General features: G+C 49.6%; 1 protein-coding gene across 2 annotated transcripts; it reads left to right on the forward strand.

Moving 5' to 3' along the window:
• The first annotated feature begins 159 nt into the window (after window positions 1-159).
• ESPL1 (extra spindle pole bodies like 1, separase) lies at window positions 160-25,163 on the forward strand. Of its 2 annotated transcripts, none has more exons than XM_042992385.1 (32): window positions 160-229; window positions 4,182-4,278; window positions 4,837-4,929; window positions 5,095-6,153; window positions 6,445-6,549; window positions 6,710-6,830; window positions 9,784-9,920; window positions 10,917-11,110; window positions 11,424-11,663; window positions 11,888-12,032; window positions 12,142-12,280; window positions 12,477-12,616; window positions 14,315-14,449; window positions 15,502-15,621; window positions 16,077-16,248; window positions 16,642-16,770; window positions 16,900-17,056; window positions 17,572-17,681; window positions 18,758-19,746; window positions 20,142-20,484; window positions 20,685-20,846; window positions 21,273-21,486; window positions 21,581-21,771; window positions 22,310-22,437; window positions 22,574-22,696; window positions 23,163-23,318; window positions 23,429-23,599; window positions 23,726-23,830; window positions 23,998-24,113; window positions 24,273-24,356; window positions 24,513-24,677; window positions 24,799-25,163. In XM_042992385.1, exons 3-32 carry the CDS (start codon window positions 4,849-4,851, stop codon window positions 24,998-25,000), a joined length of 6,333 nt encoding a protein of 2,110 aa, XP_042848319.1. In that variant the 5' UTR covers window positions 160-229; window positions 4,182-4,278; window positions 4,837-4,848; the 3' UTR covers window positions 25,001-25,163. The 2 variants fall into 2 exon arrangements, with proteins under 2 accessions (XP_042848319.1, XP_042848320.1); XM_042992386.1 differs by having other exon boundaries at window positions 24,782-24,914.
• Window positions 25,164-25,941: the final 778 nt, after the last annotated feature.

Raw genomic sequence — 25,941 nt, forward strand, 5'->3', positions numbered from 1 at the left:
TGTGTTCCACTTGAACTCATTTCCTCTTCCTCAAGTGGGAAGGTCAGCTTGGTGTCAGACTCGATACACACCACTATCTTTCACTAAGAGGCTCCTGATTTTCTGACTTCCCCTCCAGCTGGACACATGATTATTTGATTTGGAACTTTGAAGTGATCCTGAGGAGAGCAGAAACATCCCAAGGAACCAGGAGCCAGTGGACAAGAAGGCAGGAGAATTGGAACATGAGGTCAGCACTGGGTTCTGAGACCTGGAGGACTATCTCTTCCTGGAAATTCAGTCCCTGCTCAGGGAGAGGGGGAGCTTTTCCCAGCTAATGGCCATGGCCCTTTGGCTACGTCTAGGTTCCACTCCCCATCACTGTTCCCCTAACCCCAACCCTGTGGTTCTCTCCGTCCCTTTTATTATTTTTTGCCACCACTTCCTCACAGAACCACAGAAGAGAATTATCAAACAAAAATTTGTCATGCTTGGGATTAGATCTAATGTAAAAATACTTCATGTTTGCTTTAAGGTGTGTGTGTGTGTGTGTTTTTACAATAAATTAAATGAGCTCATTGTAAGATCATCAAATGCAAATACATATATATGTATATGTATTTGTATATATACATATATGTATTTGTATATATACATATATGTATATGTATATATACATATATATGTATGTATTTGTATATATACATATATATGGAGAGAGAGGGAGAGGCTCCCTAAATCCCACTCTTCATACCGCTGTTTGGAGTCTAATCCACAGATTTAATATTAGTTGGGGTTTGTCATTTTTTATTTTTTTTATAAATGGGTAGGGCCCCATTTGTTTTTCAAAGTTTATTTGTTTATTCTGAGAGAGAGAGTCAGGGAGGAGCAGAGAGAGAGAGAGAGAATCCCAAGCAGGCTCTGCACTGTCAGTGCTGAGCCCCATATGGGGCTCAAACTCATAAACCGTGAGATCACAACCTGAACCGAAACCAAGATTCGAATGCTGTTTGGTTTTTTTAAAGTAAACTCTATGCCCAACATGGGGCTTAAACTCATGACCTTGAGATCAAGAGTCCCATGTTCTACCGATTGAACCAGTCAGGTGCCCCAGTTGGTTTTTGTTTTGTCTTTTAATAAAAATTGAATCAACGTGTTGAATCATGCTGTTCTGCAACCTTTTTTTACCTAACAGTAATCTCGTTTTTCACTCTTTAAAACCATTGAAATCCTCAGGAAGACTATAACAGTCATCCATATATCTCTGACATCTTTATATGGCAATACATATAAAATGTCTATGTAACATTGTTAGGGCCTTTGGAAATCATTTCAAGGCTATTCTATTTGAGGCTGGCAGAACCCCTGGGAAGTAGTGAGGCTTGATGCTTCTATCCCCGTTTCACAGATTAATAATACAATGAACTGGGACTAGAATCCAGTTTCTCTGTCTAGACTCAAAGTGCTTTCCACTATCCTGTGCTTTCTCTTTAGAAGCTGGGCATTCAAATGAGGGATTGAAATTTGTGACTAAGGTTCATAAATGGTCAGAATTTATCAATCTCTTAATACTTCAGGAACTTCCTATTTCTTGTAAGAAGTAGATGAGGAATAAAAAGGGGTGCCTGTGTGGCATAGTCAGTTAAGCACCCAACTCTTGATTTCGGCTCAGGTCATTATCTCATGGTTCGTGAGATTGAGCCCCGAGTCAAGCTCTGTGCTGACAGTGTGGAGCCTGCTTGGGATTTTCTCTCTCTCTCTTTCTTTGCCCCTCCCCTGCTCACAAGTGCCACGCTCTCTCTCTCTAAAAATAAACATTAAAAAAAAAAAGAAGGGTGCCTTCTGACACCAGTTGAGCATCTGACTCCTGATTTTGGCTTAGGTCATGATCCCAAGGTCATAGGATTGAGCTTTTGCATTGGGCTCTGAGTTGAATGTGGAGCCTGCTTCAGATTCTCTTTCTCCCTCTGCTCCTCCCTGGCTTGTGCAGGGGTGTGAGCTTGCTCTCTCTCTCTCTCTCAAAAAAAAATTTTTTTGAAAAAAATTTTTTGAATGTTTTTATTTTTGAGACAGAGAGAGACAGAACATGAGCAGGGTAGGGGCAGAGAGAGAGGGAGACACAGAATCTGAAGCAGGCTCCAGGCTCTGAGCTGTCAGCACAGAGCCCAGACGTGGGGCTTGAACTCACGGAGTGTGAGATCATGACCTGAGGTAAAGTCAGACGCTTAACCGACTGAGCCACCCCGGCGCCCCCCCCAAAAAAATTTTTTTAAAAAGAAGAGGAGGCGGCCTGGATGGCTCAGTGGGTTAAGCATCCAACTTTGGCTCAGGTAATGATCTCATGGTTTGTGAGTTCGAGCCCCACACTGGGCTTTGTGCTGACAGTGCATGGAGCCTGCCTGGGATTCTCTCTCCCTCTCTCTATGCCCCTCTCTCGTGCTCTCTCTCTCAAAATAAACTTTAAAAAAGATATAGATATAGATATAGATAGATAGATAATTATAGATATATATAATTATAGATATATATATATAGATATAGATAGATAGATATAGAAGAATAAAAAGGACAAATTCTCTCCCCTTGAGTTTAGAATCAAGTAAATGTAACAAAACACAGGAAAATAGTTCTACAACACTTGCTACACAACATGTAAATAAATGAGTAGTGATTGCTAAGATGTAAGCAAGAGGAAATGAGCAGTATGAGAGTTGATACGTTCACTGATCATTTACAAACACCTCTGTTGGGTCCTCTACCCTACAAGAGATATGTATGTAATGTCTACAACATATACTTAGCACCTACATTAATATTATCATTCCAACACTGAGATTCTTTGGAGATGTTCTCGTTCTTGTCTTTGTTTTTAAAAATAGTCTCTGCTAGAATCTCAGCTCCTAAAAGAGGTGGATGATGATGAAGAAAGACGATGATGATAAGGGCACCTCGCTGGCTCAGTCAGAAGAAGATGCCACTCTTGATCTCAGTGTCCTGAGTTTGAACCCTGCACTGGGTGTAGAGATTACTTACATAAATAACACCTAGAAAAAGAAAGAAAGAAAGAAAGAAAGAAAGAAAGAAAGAAAGAAAGAAAGAAAGAAAGAAAGAAAGAAAGAAAAAGAAATTAAGAAAGAAAAAGAAGAAGAAAGAGAAAGGAGATAGATAAGGATGAGTTATCCAATAGAATTCATCAGGGAAAAGCTAACTGGAAGACCAGAATTTTGAACTGAATTCTTTGGTGGAGGAAGGAAAGAGAAACAGAACCAATTGAATCTGCACGTTTGGGGATGTAGTTAGTACTTAGCAAACGTAAGCCATTAATGACTGTGAAATATCCCAGTGAAGTGAGTTTTCCTGGTTCTTCCCTTAACCCTCCCCTCTACCCTCTACACCCCATCAAGGAGCATTAGATCCTCTGTCTTCCTCATACAATCCAGTTGATGCCGTTTATGTAAAGAGCAAGGTTGGGGGCGCCTAGGTGGCTCAGTCGGTTAAGCATCCGACTTCAGCTCAGGTCACGATCTCGCGGTCCGGCTCTGGGCTGATGGCTCAGAGTCTGGAGCCTGCTTCCGATTCTGTGTCTCCCTCTCTCTCTGCCCCTCCCCCGTTCATGCTCTGTCTCTCTCTGTCTCAAAAATAAATAAAACGTTTTAAAAAAAAAAGAGCAAGGTTGGAAGTCCGAGGGAGGGAGAGAGAGAGAGAGAAAGAAAGAGAGAGAGAGGGAGGGCTGGAAGTCATGGTACTCCTGTCAGTGCCCTCAGAAAATTACATTTTTAAAGAACTCCAGGAAAGGCTACGCCCTATTTTCCCAGTAACCCAAACCGCGTGAGTTTCCAAGTAAGTTCTTTTTGTTGTCTACCCTATTTCTCTTCTCTTGAAATTTAAACTCTGAGCGCTGAAGATAAAGGGGAGAAGGAGGCAGAGGCCTGGCTCTCCCGATAGCGACTAAGCAACGGGTAGCTAAGGATCTCCGCCTTGCCGTAAATGGGGAAACCCGCGCCCCCAAGAGGCCTTAAAGCCCACAGCAGCTCGACCCCACCGCTGGTATCACGTGACGGTGCGGCGCGGCGGGTAGACTACAACTCCCACTGTGCCGCGCGGCACGCCGGCGTTACAAAGCTCTCGCTCATTGGTCGCTGGAGATATTTGAAAGGGGGGGCTGGCGCGGAAAACGAAGGTTGAGTCTTGGGTTTTTGCAGAGCTCTTCTTCTGGCGAGTAAGTCCTGGACCTGGTGGGGAGGCGACCTCTGGGGCGATAAAGCCCAGAGGAACTCGTGAACGTGTGTACGTGCCAAGGTGAGGTGGGGTCCCGGCGCTGACTTGAGGGGAGGGGCGGCTCTGCGAAGGAAGGTTGGGAGACCTCCCGATGTCCTGGTGAGCTCCGAACTCAGTGGAGGCCTCCCGGTATGGAGCGTTGGGGTGGTGGAATGGGTAGTGAGGCTCCGGATCCCCCGAGAGGAAGGAGAAGCAGAAGCGTCCGTTTATAACGGGAGCCTGCTGTCCTGACATGGGCGTTTTTCCCGAATAGGGTTTCTTTCTTTCTGTCTTTCTTTCTTTCTCCTTCCCTTCCCTTCCCTTTACCTTCCCTTTACCTTCCCTTCCCTTCCCTTTTCTTGTAATCTCGTAATCTCTACAAAGTGGAACTGGAAGTGACGACCCGGAGATCAAGAATCCCACAGCTCCACTGACTGAGCCAGCCAGGCGCCCCTCCCGATAGGATTTCTCATGGGATTCTTTGCAAACACCCCCCCCCCCACACACACACCGCCCCTCACTTCTGCAGCCTTCAAGCCCTTCTCCTGCCCTCCATTATGAATCTTCTCCGCCTACTCTAATCCTTCTCCTTTTCCCTAGCCCTCCAACGCCATGAGGAGCTTCAAAGGAATCAACTTTGGGAACTTGCTAAGCAGCATGAAGGAAGCTGAAGAGTTGCTGCCTGACTTGAAGGTAGGATTGTGTCTGGCTCTGGTACACCTGGCTTTCCAAGATGAGCTGGGGGTTTTTGTCTTATATGAAGAGATAGGCTAATATGGGATCCTCTCCTGAGAAGCCCCCTTTCTAGTTATCTTTCCCTACTTTGGTGGTCCCAATCACATCTTCCTCTCCTCTTAGGAGTTCCTGTCCAAGCTTCCAGCTGGTTCATCCAGCTGCCGATCTGATGCCGAGAGGAGACAAGCTTGTGATGCCATCTTGAGGGCTTGCAACCAGCAGCTGACTGCCAAGCTGGCTTGCCCTAGGCACCTGGAGAGCCTGCTGGAACTGGCGGAGCTGGCTTACAATGGCTACTTGATGTCTACCCCCCAGCGCCCACCCCTGTACCTGGAACGAATTCTCTTCATCTTTTTGCGGAACATTGCCACACAGGGAATCCCAGAGGCCACGCTCCGATTCGCAAAACCCCTTCATGACTGTTTGGTGCATTGCTCTCGCCAAGCTGCTCCCCAGGACTATGATGCTGTGGCGCGAGGCAGCTTTTCTCTGCTTTGGAAGGCAGCGGAAACCCTGGAGGAGCGGCGAGCTGCATTATCAACTCGGCTGAAGGCCTTGAGCTTTCTTGTACTCTTGGAGGATGAAAGTACCCCTTGTGAGGTTCCCCACTTTGCTTCTCCAACAGCCTGTCGAGTGGTAGCTGCCCATCAGCTATTTGATGCCACCGGGCACAGTCTGAATGAAGCCGATGCTGATTTCCTAGATGACCTGCTCTCCAGGCATGTGATCAAAGTTTTGGTGGGTGAGGGAGGGGGTTCTCCTGGTCCTCTTTCTCCCCAGAGGGCCCTCTGTCTCTTGGAACTCACCCTGGAACGTTGCCGTCGCCTCTGCTGGAGTGGCCACCATGCCAAGGCCACAAGAGTAGTGGAGAAGACCCATGATTACCTAAGGAACACCAGTCTGGCCCCCAGCCTCCAGTTATGCCAACTTGGAGTTGAACTGCTACAGGCTGGGGAGGGAGGATCCCAGGCACTGGCCGAGCTTCTGATCAAGGCATCAGCTGTCCTGAACAGCAGTGTGGAGGCACCATCACCCCCATTGCGGGCATTATGTGACAGCTGCCAGTTCTTCCTCTCAGGACTGGAGCGAGGCATCAAGAGACGCTATGGACTGGATGCTGTTCTGGGCCTCTTTGCTTTTCTTGGCGGGTACTGCTCTCTCATCCGGCAGCTGCAGGATGGTGTGAGTTAAGAACCTAGAGGTAGGGTGGGAATGTGGTTCTGCAGACTATCAGGCTAAGGTCTTTGGTAAGATCTGGAAGCCCTGGCTCCCTCCTCAGTCAGCTGCTCTCTGGATTATGCCTAGTGCAGCCACCAGCAGCCTAGTCTACTCTGGGAGGGCCATGGCCCCTCCTAATGCCCTTCTTCCTACTTCCTGGGCTGAGTCAGCTCTCCAGGACTCTGGACCAGTCTTCAGTTTGGAGCTCATCCTGTATCTCTGCCTCTCAACCCAACCTTCCCCTTCCTTCCTCAGGTCTGTGGGGATTCCTCCAAGCAGCAGCAGTCTCTGGTTCAGATGCACTTTCAGGGACTTCACCTCTACACTGTGGTGGTTTATGACTTTGCACAAAGCTGTCAGGTACAGTCTGGGAATCAAAAGACCTGGACAGGTCCTGGGGTCTGGGGTTGCTGGACTGCCCTGGTAGAGCTTTGGAGTTGCTTTGGGTTTGGGGTGGGGTAGATGTCACCTTGGACCTATTATGTCTCTTCTCACTCTCAAGACCTTCTTGTCCCTTTAGGTAGCTGATTTGGCTGACCTGGCCCAGCTGGTGGAAAGTTGCAAATCTACTGTGGTCTGGATGCTGGAGGCCTTACAGAGCCTGTCAGGCCAAGAGCTGACTGACTACCTGGGCATGACTGGTCAGTGCCCTGGGGCCCAGATGCAGGGGGGAAGGTCATCACTCACTAGGCAGACAAATAGCACTTGCTGGATGGTTCTGACCACCTTGGGGGCTCCTTATGGTTTAAGGAGGCAGTGAAAAAAATGTTCTTAAGTGACCCTCATCACTTGTACTTATAAACATTTACAGGGGTGCCTGGGTGCTCAGTTGGTTAAGCGTCCAACTTTGGCTCAGGTCATGATCTCGTGTTCATGGGTTCGAGCCCCATGTTGGGCTCTGTGCTGACAGCTCAGAACCTGGAGTCTGCTTCGTGGATTCTGTCTCCCTCTCTCTCTGCCTGCTGCCCCCCGCCCCCGCCGCTTGTACTCTGTCTCTCTGTCTCTCACAAAAATAAATAAAACATTAAAAAACATTTTTTTAAACATTTATAGGGGCGCCTGGGTGGCTCAGTTGGTTAAGCAGCCGACTTCGGCTCAGGTCATGATCTCACGGTCCGTGAGTTCGAGCCCCGCGTCAGGCTCTGTGCTGACAGCTCAGAGCCTGGAGCCTGTTTCAGATTCTGTGTCTCCCTCTCTCTGACCCTCCCCCGTTCATGCTCTGTCTCTCTCTGTCTCAAAAATAAATAAAACGTTAAAAAATTAAAAAAAAATCATTTATAGTAGTAGAGAAGTGATAAGGCTAACTTATGATAGCAGACACAAGTTTTTTGTCATTGACTTTGAAACATGATTTGGTGTTTCTTTCATGAAAATGTTTGTACCTGATATGCAACTTTATGACCTTTTTTTTTTTTAATTTTTTTTATTATTTATTTTTGAGAGAGAGACAGAATGCAAGCAGGGGAGGGGCAGAGAGAGAGGGAGACACAGAATCCGAAGCAGGCTCCAGGCTCTGAGCTGTCAGCACAGAGACCAATGTGGGACTTGAACTCACAAACCACGAGATCATGACCTGAGCCAAAGCCGGATGCTTAACCAACTGAGCCACCCAGGCGCCCCTATGACCTTTCTATAAGTTTTATTTTTTTTAATGTTTACTTTTAATGCTTATTTTTACTTTTGAGAGAGAGAGTCAGAGAAAGAGGGAGACACACAGAATCTGAAGCAGGCTCCAGGCTCTGAGCTGTCAGCACAGAGCCCGACATGGGGCTCGAACCCACGAACCATGAGATCATGACCTAAGCCGAAGTCAGACACTTAACCCACTGAGACACCCAGGCACCCCAAGTTTTAAAGAATATTTATAACTTAAAATTTTTTTTTAGAAACCAGGTAAAAATGCTTCAACAATCAAATTGCGCATAAAGGCATGTAGTCTAAAGTCTCTCTCTCCTAATCCTGGTCACAAAGTTCCCCTCTACTGAGACAACTAATACGATCAATTTCTTACGTATCATTCTGGAGATGTACTATGTATAAATAAATTTGCATATATACTTCTCCACACCCTTTCAGTTGAAACATACAGAAAAGTACAAAGTACAAAGTGAACATACTTTTTAACCAACGTCTAGGTCAAGTAAGAGCATGATTTAGACCTTGGGGAAACCCCTCCTTCTGCCCCCCTCCTAGTAACCCCCCTCCTCAAAGCAACCATTATCCTAACGGCATACTTTAGTTTTGTCTATTTTTGTATTTTATAATACGTTTTCCCTTCAGTTTATAAAAAGGATGGCCCCATTAAATTATACAAACCCAATGAGTTCAGTCACTGAAAAGTTTTGGAGAACTTTTTTTTTCTTTTTCTTTTTTTTATGTTTTTCTTTTATTTTTGAGACACACACACACACAGTGAGAGCAGGGGATGGGGGAGAGAGAGAGAGACAGAATCTGAAGCAGGCTCCAGGCTCTGAGCTGTCAGCGCAGAGCCCGACATGGGGCTTGAACTCACAGACTGCAAGATCATGACCTGAGCCGAAGTCAGATGCCCAACCAACTGAGCCACCCAGGTGCCCCAGAACTTTTCATATTTATATATTCAGTAGTTGAACCTACCCATTGAGATGAAAATATCATCAGCAGTCACAAAAATTACTAGTTTGAAAATTCTTCCCGGAATATTGAAGCCTGACTTAATTTTTTCCAGCCATCTGTGTGGATAGCCAAAAAGCTGCATAAACTAGAGTTTAGGGCAAATTTTGTTCATTCAACAAATATCTATTGAGCACCTACCATGTGCCAAGCACTATTGTGAGGACTTGGGTATATCAGTAAACGAAACAAAGATCCCTGCCCTCACGGAGCCACAGTCTGGTTAGGGGAGAATGATAATAAGCAACAGAATAATTGAATTATCAATATGTTAGAAAGTGATAAGAAATGTGGGGGTGGGGGGGAAGGAATATAGAGCAGGATAAGAAAGGGAAGTAGGAGTTCAGGGTGGGTGAGGGGGCAAGTTACCACTTAAAATAGAGTCAGGATAGGCCTGCTTGGGAGGGTGACATGAGCAAAACTTGGAGGATGTGATGAAGTTGGCCATGTAGACACCTGCGAAAGGACATCCTTGGCAGAAGAAACAGTCAAGGCCAAGGCCCTAAGGCAGGAACTATCCTGGCATGTTCAAGAAACAGCAAGGAGGCTCCTAGTGTGGCTTTCGTGGAATGAGAGAAGGAGGAGATAAGGGATAGGCCAGAGCGTTAACCCCAAAATGCTGCCCTTCGGAGGAAGATGAAGGCAAAAATTGGCATGTGAGGAAATGGGCCCTGTGTAGGAGTGAAGACTCAGCTTGCGCTTGTAAAACAAGTGCAAAGGAGCCGCTGGTGTGGGTGTGCCTTGTAGGAATGGACGTCATGGGCTGAGTTGGAGCAGGTAGGGGAGAGCTGCCCCTATCTCATTCCCTAGCAGTAAGGCTTCCTGTCTGATCTGGAAGCTACTGAGCCGGCCACAGGTTGAGCTTCTCTCTACTGCCTCTCCAACAGGAGAGCGGCAGTGGGAACTATTTCCGCTATCAACTATTCTCTCTCTCACTTGCAGCCTCTTACACCAGTAACTTGGCCTACAGCTTCTATAGTCACAAGTTGTATGCCGAGGCCTGTGCCATCTCTGAGCCCCTCTGTCAGCACCTGGGATTGGTGAAGCCGGACACCTATCCTGAGGTGCCTCCTGAGAAGGTACGAGGGCAGGAAGGGAGGTTATGTTGGAGGCCTGAGTAGCATGAAAGGGCCTGGCCAGGACCCTGCCCTGCAGTAACGTGTTAAGAGCCACGTACCTGGGACGGTGTCTTCCACACCTCACTTGTACTATTACTATTTTTTTTTTTTTTATGGTCTCACTTTTTATATTTAGCCACGTTCAAGCTGGTGGTTCTCAACCTGGTTGCACGTTAGAATCCCCTGAATGTACTTAAAAAAATTCATTCTGATGCCTGGCCCAAGCTGATTGCATCAGAATCCCTGGTGCTAGAGCCCACGTATCTGGTTATTTTAAAAGTTCCCCGAGGAGGCCCTTTAAGTAACCAGAGTGAGAACCATCACAAGGAGACCCATGAAATGATGGGTTGGCTGGAGTGGCAGGTGAGACGGGTTGTAGAGGGCTTTGGTTTTCATCTTGAGTGAGGCAGATGAGCCTCTCAAAGGAAGGCATGACATCATCTTGGCATTTTGAGTTTCTCTGGCATCACTATGGTGAATGAACAAGATACCAGGACAACAGTGGGCACCCCCACTGCTCTTGTAGCCTGGGCCAGAAAGGGTGGGTATCTGAACTGAAGTAGCGTCTTGCGGGATGGGAAGAAGGGAATGGGTGCAAGAAGCCCAGGATTAATTTGTTAAGTGACTGGCTGTGATGGGGTGGGGGGGTGGGGTGCGGAGGGAAGGTCAAGGATGGCCTGGCATTTCGGACTGAGAAGACGCCGACTTGTGAGAGAGGGGTTACAGGAGGAGAAACGGGTTTCTAGGGCTGTGGACATAAATATGTGGGTGGGGTGGATTGAAGCCTCAGATTGAGAACCCCTGGGGTGTTTAGTGCTTTGGTGTCTTCTGCCTTGGGGCAGGCTTGGGGGCTGACGGACCACCTGGTGGTGTATGTACCTGTGTGGCATGTACTCCCCCACTATTATGGACTCGGTGGTTCCTCTCTGCAGTTTGGTCTCTGCTTTCTATGGTCAGTTGCACAGGTGCTTCCGGCTGCATGGAGAGAGTTTGAAGAAACTGGGTAAACAGGCCCAGGGTTGTGAGATGGTGACTTTGTGGCTGACAGCCCTGCAGCCCTGTGGCCCCCAACACATGGCTGAGCCTGTCACCTTCTGGGTTCGGATCAAGATGGATGCAGCCAGAGCAGGAGACAAGGAGCTACAGCTGAGGTGAGTTGGCGGGGAGGGAGACAACCATGTTTGCTCCCTGGCTAGGGCTAGCTTTTGGTACTGGTGGTCTCGTGTATCCTTCTGTCTGAAAAAAGGCACTGATTCCTCTGTTCGTTGTTATTTATCAAATGCCTACTATATGACAGTCACTGTGCTAGATATAGGGGAGCAGTGGGGACAGGCAATGCCCTTGCTTTAACGATGGGGAAGTCAGTGACCTCTCAGCAAGCCAAGGCTGGGACTCCTTGGCACGGGGCAGAAGCTCCATGCTTCACGGACTCCCTGACATGGTGTTGGGCCTGCCTTCTCTTAGGACTCTGCGAGACAGCCTGAGTGGCTGGGACCCAGAGACCCTGGTCTTCCTGCTGAGGGAGGAGCTGCAGGCCTATAAGGCTGTGCGAGCGGACACAGGGCAGGAACGGTTCAACGTCATCTGTGACCTGCTGGAGCTGAGCCCTGAGGAGACACCGGCTGGGGCCTGGGCTCGAGCCACCCACCTGGTGGAACTGGCTCAGGTGCTCTGCTACCATGACTTTGCCCAGCAGACCAACTGGTGAGGAAGAATAGCTGGGGAGGCCACTCTTGCTTCTCACCCTAGGTCGTCTTACCCTTTTCAGAGGCCGTTTCCCTCTCCCAAGTCCCTGAGCACCCACTTCAGTTTGTGGCCGTGGGCCCTCATTCAAAGGGTGGGGCCGGCTATCCTGCAGAAGGTCCTTCCCAGGGCACTATGGCAGGTACTCGTCATGGGCCCAGCTTAAGTCCATCCTCTCCCTTCAGCTCTGCCCTGGATGCTATCCAGGAAGCCCTACAGCTTCTGGAGTCTGTGAGGCCTGAGACCCAGGCCAAGGATCGGCTTCTGGATGATAAAGCACAGGCCCTCCTATGGTTCTACATTTGTACCCTGGAGACCAAAATGCAGGAAGTAAGTGTGGCTTCTGTGGGGCTCAGCAGAACTGGATTATTTCCCCCAGGCCCACAGTAAGCTGGTGCCAGCCCTGTTTTTTATCTTGATCCCCCCCCCCCCCATCTAGGGTATCGAGCGGGATCGGAGAGCCCAGGCCCCTAATAACCTGGAGGAATTTGAAGTCAATGACCTGAACTATGAAGATAAACTCCAAGAAGATCGTTTCCTATACAGTAACATTGCCTTCAACCTGGCTGCAGATGCTGGTGAGGGTTGTGAATGTAGTGTGCTAGATGGGGTCTCCTCTGTGTCTTCCTAAGAGCAGAACGGGGACCCCAGGTAGGGGAAAGGAAGTAGGGTGGGAGGTGGGCACAGAGGGCAGAGGGCGTTACGAAGAAGGCTGCATTGTCCCCAGATGGCCCACACTGAGAGAATGGCCGGTCCCTTTCTTCTGACTTCTAGCTCAGTCCAAATGCCTGGACCAAGCACTGGCCCTTTGGAAGGAGGTGCTTACAAAGGCACAAGCCCCCGCTGTACGGTGTCTCCAGCAGACAGCAGCCTCACTGCAGACCCTAGCAGCCCTCTATCAGCTGGCGGCAAAGGTAATGGGGCAGGGCGTTAACACACACCAGAAGCCCACTCTTTCCTCTTCTTTGGCCGGTGTATCTGCTAAGAAGCCATGTAGCCTGTTGTGGCCTCTATCACCAGGCTTCCTAAGTTGAAATACAAGCTTCGTCCTTTATTTTAACTCACCTTGGCAAGTGATGTAACTTCCTAAGCCCAGGTTTCCTTGTGTCTAAAATGAGGACAGTAATAGCACTACCTCATGGTGTCCTTAAGTGGCATATTCAAATGTCAGATATAGTTATTATTAATTCTTAGGTAATTTGAGCTGTGTATATTCTGAAACATACATAGATGCCTATAGGTTTAATTTTACATTTTTACATGCAACATCAGGACGTTTCACAGACTCCCTGAAGCTCTTCCCTGGACCCCACATTAGGAACCTCCGAAAAAGAACATGGTACATAAAAAAGATCTTTGTTGCTGTGGCCATTAGGCCATATTTCTAGCATGAGAATTGAGGGAAGCTGCCTCAGCGCTAGGTCTGAGTCTTGGCTCTCCCCCGTACTTGTGATGTGAATTTGGGCAAGCAACTTAACTTGCGTGAGTCTTAAGCCTCTTAGTCTATAGTCATCTGTAAAATTGGGGTTAGAGTCACTATGAAAGATTAAAAGAGCTGATGCACATGAACACCCTCTTTTTGACAATTTTATATTTTTATTATGACTTTTGAAGTTTCACTTCAAATTTTATTTTTCAGTAATCTCTACACACAATGTGGGGCTCAAACTCACAACTTTGTATGCCCCCCTCACTGAACCAGCCAGGTGTTCCTTCAATTTTTTTTTTTTTTTTAGATCTATGAATTCTTTTTTTTTTTTTTTAAGTGTATTTTTATTTATTTTGAGAGAGAGAGAGAGAGAGAGCAAGCAGGGTAGGGGCAGAGAGAGAGGGAGACAGAATCCCAAGCGGGCCCCGTGCTATCAGCGCAGAACCCCATGTGGGGCTTGAACCAACTGGGTGGCTCAGTCGGCTGAGCGTCCCAACTTCCGCTCAGGTCATGATCTCACAGTTCAGGGCTTTGAGCCCCGCATCAGGCTCGTTGCTGTCAGCACAGGGCCCGCTTCAGATCCTCTGTCTCCTCTCTCTTTCTGTCCCTCTCCTGCTCAGGCTTTCTCTCTCTCAAAAGTAAGTAAACATTAAAAGGAATTGAAGTATGGTTGACACACAATATTATATTAGTTTTAGACGTGCAACATAGTGATTTGGCAATAGCGTGCGTTACTCAGTGCTCACCATGGTGAGGGAAGTCACCATACATTATTATCACAATGTTATTGACTGTACCCTCTGTGCTGTACTTTTTCAGCCCCGCGACTTACTTATTTTATAACTGGAAGTTTGTACCTCTTGATCCTCTTGCCTGTCTCGCCCATCCCCCTGCCCTGATGTAAACCTCTCAGCACAGTGCCTGGCCCATAGTAAGCTTTCGGTAACTCCCAGCTGTCGATGCTGACTGGTACCTAAGCTTTCACGCGGGAGGCTGGATGGTGGTAGGCTCTCTCGCTGCTCTTATCTCAGGCTTCTTGAGGATGGCAGGTGGTGGCCTTGTCTGTAGCCACACCTCATCCAGGCTCTGAAGTCAGACTAAGGTCTCAAAGGGCTGAGGAGCAGAGGGTAGAAAGGGAGGTTCGAGCAGGAGCTGGGTAAACTTCCTGCTCCTGGCTGACCAGCCCCTGCAGGCTCTGGAGGTCCTCCTGCTCGTACGGATCGTCTCCCAGAGACTGGAGGACCACGCGAAGGCAGCCGGCTCCTCCTGCCACGCCAGCCAGCTGCTCCTGATGCTCGGCTGTCCCAGCTATGCCCAGGTGAGTGCCCAGCCAGCCAAGCCCGGAGCTGCGGGGGGACCTGGCTTTAGTGACCCATCTTTTCTCTGAGAAGACAAGATACTGAAGGGGCATCTTCCCTGCCTTCTACTGCCACATCCTGCTGGAGGGTCGTAAAGTGTGGAGTGGTTGGGAGGCAGCTGTGGGAAGAGGAAGCGTCTTTCCTTCTCACTGCAAAACCATTGTTTCCTAAGTCTTATAGATCCTGCACCAGAAATACACCACTAATCCTGTATTTCCCCACCATTTGCCCTAGTCGCCCTTTCTCCACTCACTTAGGACTGCTCCAACACCACCTAGCTGGTCTCCCTGCCTCCAGCAGGGAGGCCCCTTTTGTCTTCTAACATGATCTTTTAAGGCACAGATCTGATCTCATCTTTTTTCCTGCTTAAAGGATTTCATTGGTTTCTTCATTACCTGTAGGATGATACTGTCTAAACACTTTACTTGGTATTGCACACCTTCTATATCCTGGCTCATGCTTTTTCTTGCCACTCCCCACCATGGAACTTCTGTCCATCCACGCCAGTTACTTTAGAGCCTTGTATGTGCCTCCCTCCCTTTGGTTCTGTTAGCCCCTCCACCCTAAATACACCTCCTCCACCCACCTTTTTTCTACTTTCTTTTCAAGGCCTAGCTCAATTGTCCTCTCCCTCATGAAGTATTTTATACATCTTCTTCTTCAAGGGCAGAATCACCTACTTTCCCTGGGTCCCCATACCACTAATGGCATTGTGTCACGATTACACAGGTGTGTCTGCACCCCCACTGCATTGCAAGCTATTGGATGGAAAGTCTTGCTTATTCCTTATTCAGCTATGTCTTTCTAACATAGCGGTTAACTGAAAGATATTAAATGAACATTTTAGCAAGTGATTGAATAACTCTCATGTTGTAGATTATATGAAATAATTGAATACTTAGTTGGAGGTGTTCTGCATTTTACTTGCAAGTGTTTTAATCCACTTTAATTTGAAAAGTCTGGCTGCCTTTCCTCACCAGCATGTTCAGGAATCCCATGATTGTTTTCTTAGCTATACCTGGAAGAGGCAGACTCAAGCCTGAAGCTTCTGGATCACAATACTGACACATACCTGCTCCTTTCGCTGACCTGTAACCTACTTCGAAGTCAACTCTACTGTGTTCACCAGAAGGTATTTCTCACTTTCTTAACCCCTGAAGTTCCCAGGTATTGGAAGGATTTTTAGGATTTTCGGGATATTTTTCAAGCTTCTGAGATTTCCCTGGAGCTAGGAAGAGTATTCCCGACCGTGAGAAGCAGTGCTGTTTCCCAGCCTTGCCCTTTCTATTCTTTCCCAGTTGCCTCAGTCACACTGTCCTGTGACTAGAGACTGAGATGACATTGATCCCAGGAAGGCAATGGAGCCCAAATTGGAAATCAAGTGAGATGCAGAAAACCTGAGTTTTCTCACAGCCTAACTGTGTGACTTGTCTGCGTCTTGTGCCCTCTCAGGCTGCCGTTTTCTCCACAGCTTTTATCATTCTCAAAAGCAGGGGCTGGGCCAGATGATCTTTAGGGGCATCCTAAGCTCTGAATCGCTGCTCTGACCTCACTCACCATTCTTCTCTGGCCCTCCCTGTCTCCCAGGTGACTGAGGGTGCCTCTCTGTTGCTGTCTGTGCTTCGGGACCCTGCCCTCCAGAGATCATCCAAGGCCTGGTACTTGCTGCGTGTCCAGGCCTTGCAGGTGGTGGCATCGTACCTCAGCCTCTCATCAGACAGCCTCTCAGCCTCCCTGCGGGAGCAGCTCTGTGCCCAAGGTGAAAGAATAGGGTGGATGATGGCCCTTTGTGGTCAAATGGTGTGGATCGTCCACTCTCAGCTCTTCTCAAGCCCTTGTCCCCTCTGCTGTCCCAACTGTGTGGACTAGCCCACTGAGAGGCTGTAGAGAGTAGGCCTGGGATAGCATACGAGTCTCTGTTTGTCTGCCGCCTGATTGATTGCTTAGTACCTGGCTGGAATGCTATACTAACAAGGGTTCTGAGGCCCCACGTGGTCTGAGGGAAAGAGTTCTGTGATTGATTCGCTCTGTCTGCCTTAGGCACAGAAGAACAGCGGCAGCACGTTTTGCATTTGCTATCTTAGTAGGTGAAGGTGGTGGCAGTTCTGGCGGCATCATCTCCCTTCTTGTCCCCCCGCCACTCCCTGCACAGGCTGGCAGACGCCTGAGATTGCACTCGTCGACTCCCATAAGCTCCTCCGAAGCATTATCCTCCTGCTCCTGGGCAGTGACGTGCTCTCGATTCAGAAGGCGGCTGTGGAGACCCCATTTCTGGACTATGGTGAGTCTGAGGAAGAGAGCGAGGCCCAGTGGGAATGAACAGGCCAGATGGTGGGGCTGCCAGCTTTGCCTCCAGAGGATCCAGGCTGTGACTGAGTGACGGTGGTCTCGTCTCTCTCCTTTGTACCAGGTGAAAATCTGGTACAAAAATGGCAGGTTCTGACAGAGGTGCTGAGCTGCTCAGAGAAGCTGGTCTCCCGCCTGGGCCATCTGGGTTGTGTGAGCGAAGCCAAGGCCTTTTGCTTGGATGCCCTGAAACTTACGACGAAACTGCAGCTACCACACCAGTGAGTACAGGCCAGAGGAGGCCATTCCAGAACCTGAGTGCCCACATCCTGGACTCTGGGGTCCCAAACTCTTCCACAGATTTACGTGTTATGTTTGGAGGGGTTGGGAGAACGTATCCCATGGCTCAGTAAGTAGGAAATGCCGACTTAACCAAGCTTAGACATTTTTATTTCCTGTAGGACTTCTCACATCCTTCAGTACGCCAATCCACATTGTAACTCTCCAAAAGGGAGAGCTGGTGTACCATGTTTCCCTAAGTCCCTTTGCCCACAGGATCTTTTTTTTTTGGGTGGGAATGTGGTTTGGGAAATCCTGTCCTCATGCACAAAGATGACTGGGGATGAGGGAGAAGTGTAGAGAGTTTTCCCAGGGTAGACTTGAAGTCACCTCGAGAGAGTAGAGGTCCTCCAGAGGCTAGGAGCCTGCCCCAGTGCTGCCAGTGAAAGGGACAGGAAGATGGACTCAGGAACACAAAGACTTGCACGAGTTGCTTGTCATCTCCTCTCCCAACAAGGTGTGCCCTGTTCCTGGTGCTGAAGGCGGAGCTGGAGCTGGCACGCACTGACATTGACCTCTGTGAGTCGGACCTGCAGCAGGTTCTGTTCTTACTGGAGTCTTGCACAGGTGAGCAGCCATGCCCCCACACCCACGGGCAGTGGCGGGAGTGGCACACAAACACTACGACACATCTTTGTATGTGAAAGTATGGGTTCCTTCTAAATCAGGGACCTTTTTTTTTTTTAATTTTTTTTAATGTTTTAGAGAGAGAGAGACAGACAGAGACAGAGTGCGAGCAGGGGAGGGGCAGACAGAGAGGGAGACACAGAATCTAAAGCAGGTTCCAGGCTCTGAGCTGTCAGCACAGAGCCCAATGCAGGGCTCGAACTCACAGACCGCGAGATCATGACCTGAGCCGAAGTCGAACGCTTAACCGACTGAGCCACCCAGGCGCCCCTAAATCAGGGACTTCTAACTCTTCTGCTTCAATCAGACCACTGGTGTCCCTCCTTCAGATGGCTTGCCCATCTGACTAACCCAATGTGGCTCTACTTTTCAGCACTGCCTAATACATTTTGGCTATTTAAATCTAAATAAAATTTACAATTCATTCCTCAGTCACTTGCCACATTTCATGTGCTCAATAGCCACATTATGGCTTAGTGGCCACTCTATTGGACAGCACAAATGTCGTGTCCTCAGGAGGGCTTAAATTAATAATAAAATAGTGTATTTATGGTACATTTTTTCTTATCAACCACTTTTCCCTCTCGTATTTCATTTGACCCACACAAAACCCTGGAAAGTCAGGTGGACACGTGGATTTTTTTTCTCACTTGTAAAATGAGGAAGTTGAGAAATGCAGTGTTTTGGACCAGGATCATGGGCCTAGTTGGGGCCCAGAGCCAGGGTAAAGACGTGGGCCTCCTGGTGCCCACCTGCTTTCCTGAGCTATGCAGCCGTCTCAGGTGCAGGTATGGGGGTTTTGCGGGTTGGGTTTACCTATTATGGGATGGGAAGAAACATTAGGGATTTTACTGAAAACAAAAATAAGCCATATTAATATTTAGTCCGATCAGACAGTAATCCGTACAAGCAGTAAGTAAATAACACCTGTATTAAGGAGTTGGGCCCTGGGGTAGCTCAGGAAGCACTTGGTATCACTTCTCCCAGTTTTGTAATTCTGGCTCCACTCTCCCCAGAGTTTGGCGGGCTAGCCCAGCACCTGGACTCCGTGAAGAAAGTCCACCTGCAGAAGGGCAAGCAGCAGACCCGGGTCCATCGTCCTCCAGAGCTCCCTGAAGAGGAGCCCTTCCTAAGAGGCCCTGCCCTGGAGCTGGTAGCCACTGTGGCCAAGGAGCCAGGTCCTGTGGCACCTTCTACTAACTCCTCCCCTGTCCTGAAAGCGAAGCCCCAGCCCAGCCCCGGCTTCCTGACCCACCTGCCCACGTGTGACTGCTTGCTCTGTGCCAGCCCCGTGCTCTCGGCAGTCTGTCTGCGCTGGGCATTGGTCACAGCGGGGGTGAGGCTGGCTTTGGGCCATCAGGCCCAGGGTCTGGATCTGCTGCAGGTCGTGCTAAAGGGTTGCCCTGCAGCCACTGAGCGCCTCACCCAAGCTCTACAAACTACCCTGAATCACAAAGCACCTCCCTCCCCTGTCCCGAGCCTCTTGGATGAGATCTTGGCTCAGGCCTACACACAGCTGGCACTGGAGGGGCTGAGCCGGCCATCACACAAGAGTCTGGGGAAGGTCCTGGAGTCGGGGCTGAAGTTTGTGGCAGCACGAGTACCCCACCTGGAGCCCTGGCGAGCCAGCCTGCTCTTGATTCGGGCCCTTGCAAAGCTGGCCGGCCTCAACTGCTGCACTACCCAACTTTTTGCAAGCTCCTGGGGCTGGCAGCCACCATCAGTAAAACCCTCCCCAGGCTCAGAGCCCTCTAAGCCGCGAAGCCAAAAACTTTCTGGAAGGGGGCGTCAGCGGGCAGCCTCATCTACCCAGCCCCTCCATAATACCTCTCTGAAAAGTCTGGAAGGTGGAGGACTGCCCTGTACACCGAAGCCTCCAGGCCAGGTCAGGCCAGCAGGCACTCGAGTCCCTTTTACTGTGTTTGAGGAAGTCCTCCCTACAAAGAGCAAGCCTGAGGTTCCCAAGGCCCCTAGAGTACAACAGAGGGTCCAGACGCGCCTCAAGGTGAGGTGGGACTGCGGCTGGGTGGTGTTGGTGTCAGGTGGGGTGGTTCTGGAGAATTCTGCAGAATAGGTGCCTTTCCCAGGGCCTGGTGGGGCCTTCAGCTCTACTGTTAACCTGCACAGAAAGACAATTCTATCTTTGTTTCAAACAGAAGGTGCTTTCCTTTACTCTCTGGTTCCTCTTCCTTTTCATCCTTTGTCCTTTTGTTCCTCCCTTCTCTCCCTCCTTCCACACCCAAGAGTCCTGGCCCTTGATTGAGCTGCCTCAATTGGAGAGGTTAATTTTTAAATCTTCCCCCAAAGGCCTCTGAGAGTGTGCCTCTGCAGCACCACCTGCTGGCAGATGTCTTATCACTGAAGGCCCCTTGGCCCTTCTCCCTTTCCCACCCATCCCAGGTGAACTTCAGTGATGACAGTGATTTGGAAGACCCTGTCTCAATTGAGGCACAGCCTGCAGAGGGGCCCAAGAGACGGGGCACTGCTTCCCGGGGCCGGGGCCGGGGCCAGGCCAGGAAGAACCCGAGCCTGAAGACAGTTGCAGTGGCAGCCTCAAGTAGTGCCCCTGGGCTCCCAGGCCTGGGTGGTAGGAGCCGGAGGGCCAAGAAGGTGACATCAGGACACTGTGAGGAGCTGGCCTCTGAGATCATGAGGACCATCCCTGAGGAGGAAATGACTGAAAACCAGATGGAAATGAGCTTTGAGATCCTCAGGGGCTCTGACGGGGAAGACTCAGCCTCAGGTAAGATGGTAACGGTGGGAGGTAGAAGGTGCATACATCTTTGGGGGTTGGGGTTGCCCTGGGACCAAAGCACAAGAAATAACTGATGCCAAAGACAGTACAGAAATACAACTTTGTTCCTGGCTCCGGGACTGGATCCTAGAAAGAACAAAGGAGACGACAGGAGGAAGAAACTACAGAAAGTCACGTTCTCTCCCTAGGTGGGAAGGCACCAGCTCCAGGACCTGATACAGCCATAGGAGAATGTGAAGTGTTGAGACGTGATTCCAGTAAAGAGGAGCTGCCGGTCCCATGCCCAGACAAGGAGAGAGACAAGGGTCTTGGTCCTCGGCTCCGACTCTCCTCTGCCCCTGTAGCCATTGGTGAGGCTAACCACTGAGGTCTGGTCACTAGGAGAGGTTGCTTGATCTGATGACCTTGTGGCCTGCCCATGGTTCTGTCTTCGGATCCTCATCTAGATCTGGTCGCCTTTGAACCTGGGTTTGAATCCCATCACTCTCTTCACTAGATGTGTGCAAGTTACTCAGCCTCTCTGAGCCTTTATTTACTTACCTATAAAATGGGGTTAGGGGGGATGGGGTGAGTTGAGGTAAGTTGCATAGCATCCCACCTGGCACATTGCCCTGCATTAATGGTAGCTTTTTTTATCCAAGTGGGAGATGAGATAGAACCTTGGAAACTTGGAACTTTCCATAAAAGTTTTATGAAAAGTTGGGACTTTTATGGAAAGTTCCATCAGCTAAACAGTATGGGACTCATCTACAGCAAGTATCTTCACCTTCCTCTAGGTCTCTCTACCCTGGATTCCATCTGTGACTTATTGACCATTGCTTTCCGTGGGGTTAGTCATTGCCCTCCTAGTGGACTTTATGCTTACCTCTGCCGCCTCCTGGCTTTGTGCTTGGGCCACCGGGATCCCTATGCCACAGCCTGCCTTGTCACTGAGTCTGTGTCCATCACCTGTCGCCACCAGCTGCTCACCCACCTCCACAGGCAGCTCAGGTGAGTTTCCCCAAGGCCCATGCAGGGGACAGACTGGAAGGAAGGTCTAGATTTTGAAGGAGGGAGAACTCACCCCTACTTATGTTATCTGCAGCAAGGCCCAGAAGCACCGGGGATCACTCGAAATGGCAGACCAGGTGCAGAGGCTGAGCCTGCAGGACAGGCCTGGAGATGTCCCCCTGGCCCGCATCCAGCACCTCTTTTCCTTCAGGGCTTCAGGATCTGGTCAATTCCCTGAGCCTGAGAAGGAGAGTTTCCAGGAGCGCCTGGCTCTGATCCCCAGCGGTATGGCAGCAGACTTCAGCTGGCTCTCCTGTCCTTTTTTGTATCTTCTTACTAAGGAGTTAGGGGAAGGAGTTTAAGGCATTAGTTAACGTAGATTTATGACCCTATGGAAGAACATATCCTCCCTTTTCACTGATTGTCATTTTGTTACTCTCACCAAAGAGAAATACCCTAAATTTGGAAGTCTTGTGCTTTTTTTTTTAACCTCCACTCTGCGTTACTAGCAGATTCAGTGTCTTTTTTCAGGGGTAGGTTCAGATGTCCAGAGTCTCCCTGCACTAACACAAAACACATTAACAGATGATTTGAGTGCCTCCCTCTGTCCAGGAACTTTTGTTAGTTTCTGTGAGGGACACATCGAAGTACAAGATGTGGTCTCTCTCCACAGGGGGCTGTTCGGGGAGAGCAGCTTGAACTCCAGTGAGCAGAGAAGATTTTTTAGAATTGTCTTGAGTGATGGGTAGGATTGAGTGCAGAAGATGGGGAAGGGAGTTCCTTGTAAGAGCTGAAATGATTCCGGGTATGCTCTGTGTGTCAGGGGTGACTGTGTGTGTGTTAGCTCTGGCCACGCTTCAGCCTGGAACCGTGGGCAACACCCTCTTGCTGACCCGGCTGGAAAAAGACAATCCCCCAGTCACTGTGCAGATCCCCACCGCCCAGAGCAAGGTAGGTTTCCTGGGCCAGCAAGCAAAGTTGGGCTGGGGTAGGCTTCTGGTCAAGCTGCTCATATCCCGCGGCTGGGGGGATGGAGAGGTGGTGATCACGTGGACAAGCAGAAAGCTCACAGTCCCATCTCCCAAAGCTTCCTCTGAGTTCGGCCCTGAAAGAGTTTGACACCATCCAGAAGGAACAGAAAGAGAACAGCAGCTGTACTGACAAGCGAGAATGGTGGACAGGACGGCTAGAACTGGACCATAGGATGGAGGTGTGTGCTCCCAAGGTGGGGTGGGGTCAGGCCTACCCTGGGAGTGACCCTGTGTGTCACTGTCCTCTCTCTCAGGAGTCCCGGCTAGTACCGAGTTACCTCAAGTCCTTTCTGGAAGCATAGCCTAAATAAAAAATGATGTTACTTGAGAACGACTTCAAAAAAGAGCTAAAAACTTAAAGGGGTGATGCCAACAGAATGTTTGAGGATACATACAAGAAAAAAGATTTAAGCCCAAGTATCAGCTTCCCAGGTTTAGCTTTCATTGCCCACCTGTTTGTATTTGTCAAGACATAGTGATATGTGATAAATCATCTTATCTGTACTCCCCCAGAGTCTCAGCAAATGAAGTCTCTAGCTTCTTGCCTTTTTAACTGGCGGGAAGATGTGTAAAACAAATATATACGTTGGAAAACCCATTTCCTCAGCTCCTCTCTGACCGAACATTCTATTCTTCCTCATTCAGGCTCTCATCATTTCCCTAGAGAAGCATGTATTGGGCTGCTGGAGGGGACTGTTGCTGCCATCCAGTGAGGACCCTGGCCCTGCCCAGGAGGCCTCCCGCCTACAAAAGTTGCTGCAGGAATGTGGCTGGGAATATCCTGATGCAGCTCTGCTGAAAGTGAGTTGAGAAATCTGGGAGGGGGAAGAAGCTGGACTTAATTCTTACCCCACTGCCATTGTGAGTAGAGATGGGAGCAATGGCCCTCACTGACCACTGTTCCCCTGCAGACCATGCTCAGTAGTGCCAGTACCCTCACCCCTCAGGACATTGAGACCTTGGCCTATGGGCTGTGCCCAGCCCGGCCAGAACGAGCCCAAGAGCTTCTGAGTGAGGCAGTACGACGTCTTCAGGGTCAGACAGTACCAAGCAATAGGCATCTTGTCTTAGTGCTAGACAAGGTAAGGAGCTGGGGGCTGGAGGGACCGTATCTGGTGGGCAGTGGGCACCAGGTCACCCCTCTGCCCCCTTCTGATGCTTGTGGATGCCTGGCTGGGGATGGTAATCCCTGCGTGCTTTTTGTCCAGGACCTGCAAAAGCTGCCATGGGAGAGCATCCCCAGTCTCCGGGCACTGCCTGTCACTCGGCTGCCCTCCTTCCACTTCTTGCTCAGCTATTCCATCATCAGAGAGGTGGGTTTCAGGGAGTGGGGGAATGATTAGTAATTGAGGGAGATCTGGGAAGACAGGAGAGGGTCTTAGGGATGGGATGGTTCAGTCGTGGAAAGGGGTTTGGAGTTTGTTGAAGCTTGGGCTCTCTGGCCAGACCAGGATCCTGATCACCAGTGTCTTCTCCTCAGTCAGGGGCCTCGGCAGTGCTAAGCCAAGGGGTGGATCCACGCAATACCTTCTACGTCCTGAACCCTCACAATAACCTGTCAAGCACAGAGGAGCAATTTCGAGCCAATTTTAGCAGGTCAGGGGGAGAAGAGTAAGAAAGGGGGTGGGGGAGGGTAGAGAGGGGCAACATGTCCTTTTCCCCTGAATCAAAGCTTGCAGCCCACCTTCTGCCTAGTATTCCCTCTGCCCTCTTTACCAGCTGACCCCAGTTCTTACTCCTACCTTTTCCCTGCAGTGAAGCTGGCTGGAAAGGGGTGGTTGGGGAGGTGCCGAGCCCAGAACAAGTGCAAGCAGCCTTGACAGAGCATGACTTATATATGTGAGTGCTCAGGGCAGGGAAGTGGGGAGGGGGGGTGGGTATCACCATAGTTTGTTTTGTGGCTTTCAAGCCACTGGCTGACTCAGGACGCCCCTGGAGACACGGCAGAGGCCGGCTACTGCTGGGTCAGATTCATCTCACATCCTTTTGCCTTAGCTATGCAGGGCACGGGGCGGGTGCCCGCTTCCTGGATGGACAGGCCGTCCTGCGGCTCGGCTGCCGGGCAGTGGCCCTGCTGTTTGGCTGCAGCAGCGCAGCCCTGGCTGTGCATGGAAACCTGGAGGGGGCTGGCATCGTGCTCAAGTATATCATGGCTGGCTGGTGAGTCTCGAGGGCCTAACCTAGGTCCCCACCCCAGGTTCTTTCCCAGGTCTGAACACTAAATCCTTCCTCATGTATTTTGTTTTAGAGCCCTCACTTTGTAGTTCTTTTTTTTCCCCAGTCCCCTGTTTCTGGGTAACCTCTGGGATGTGACTGACCGTGACATTGACCGCTACACGGAGGCTCTGCTGCAGGGTTGGCTTGGAGCAGGCCCAGGAGCCCCTCTTCTCTACTATGTCAACCAGGCGCGCCAGGCTCCCCGACTCAAGTATCTTATTGGGGCTGCACCTGTGGCATATGGCTTGCCTGTCTCCCTGCGGTGATCCCTTGGAGCTGTCCTATCACAGATAGAAGCCATGTGACTGTTCTACCTCCTGTTCTTAGATTTAACCCTTAGGATAAATATTTTAAATGACTTTTCCAGTGTTTTATATGAAATATTTCCTTTTGATTTAACCTTAATATAATAAAGATGTAACATTTAAACCCTGTGTTTTGTGTGGTTCATCTGAGAACATTTGAAGACAAATTATTGCTCCCTCCCACTATGTGGTACTGTAAAGAGGTGAGAATAGCTTGCAGGAGTCCAAGTCTGAGAGTGTTAGGAAGAAAGGAAAAACCACAGGACAAAGGTGGGCTTGGCTTGGCCTCAGCAGACAAAGCTGAAGGGTATCAAAATGCTCTTAAGTTGGGGGTGCCTGAGTGGCTCAGTTGGTTGAGCATCTGACCTTTGATTTTGGCTCAGGTCATGATCCCAGGGTCATGGGTGGAGCCCCAAGTCAGGCTCCACACTGAGCATGGAATCTGCTTGTGAGTCAGTCTCTCTGTCTCTCTCTCTCTCCTTCCCCCTCCCCTCCCTCTTTCTCTCTCCTCCCACCCCCCACCTCCCCCGAAAATGCTCTAAGTGGATACAAAGGCTTCAGGAAGGATAGAGATAGACCCATTGAGAGTGTCTTGGCCAGGTCCCATCATGTCTGTCTTGTCTTCCTGTGCTCAGGTATCCTGGGAGTAACACTGGCTTTAATGCCTCAGCTGCCGTGCCCTGCTCCAACGTGGGTGCTAGAGGCTCTTGTTCTCTCCCCCACATACACCTGTTACACTTGTCAGGACCGTACACGTCAGCAGTAGATTCTCTGGAATTCTATTTACATATGTTTTTTCTCTCACCAACTAGATTGTTAAATTCCTCAGAAGCACATTATCTTACACTCTTGTGTATCCCTCACATCTAACACATGGTAAAACGTCATTTTGATTAATAAAC

This window comes from Panthera tigris, chromosome B4 (genome assembly GCF_018350195.1).
Source record: "Panthera tigris isolate Pti1 chromosome B4, P.tigris_Pti1_mat1.1, whole genome shotgun sequence".
In the NCBI taxonomy this organism is placed as follows: domain Eukaryota; kingdom Metazoa; phylum Chordata; class Mammalia; order Carnivora; family Felidae; genus Panthera; species Panthera tigris.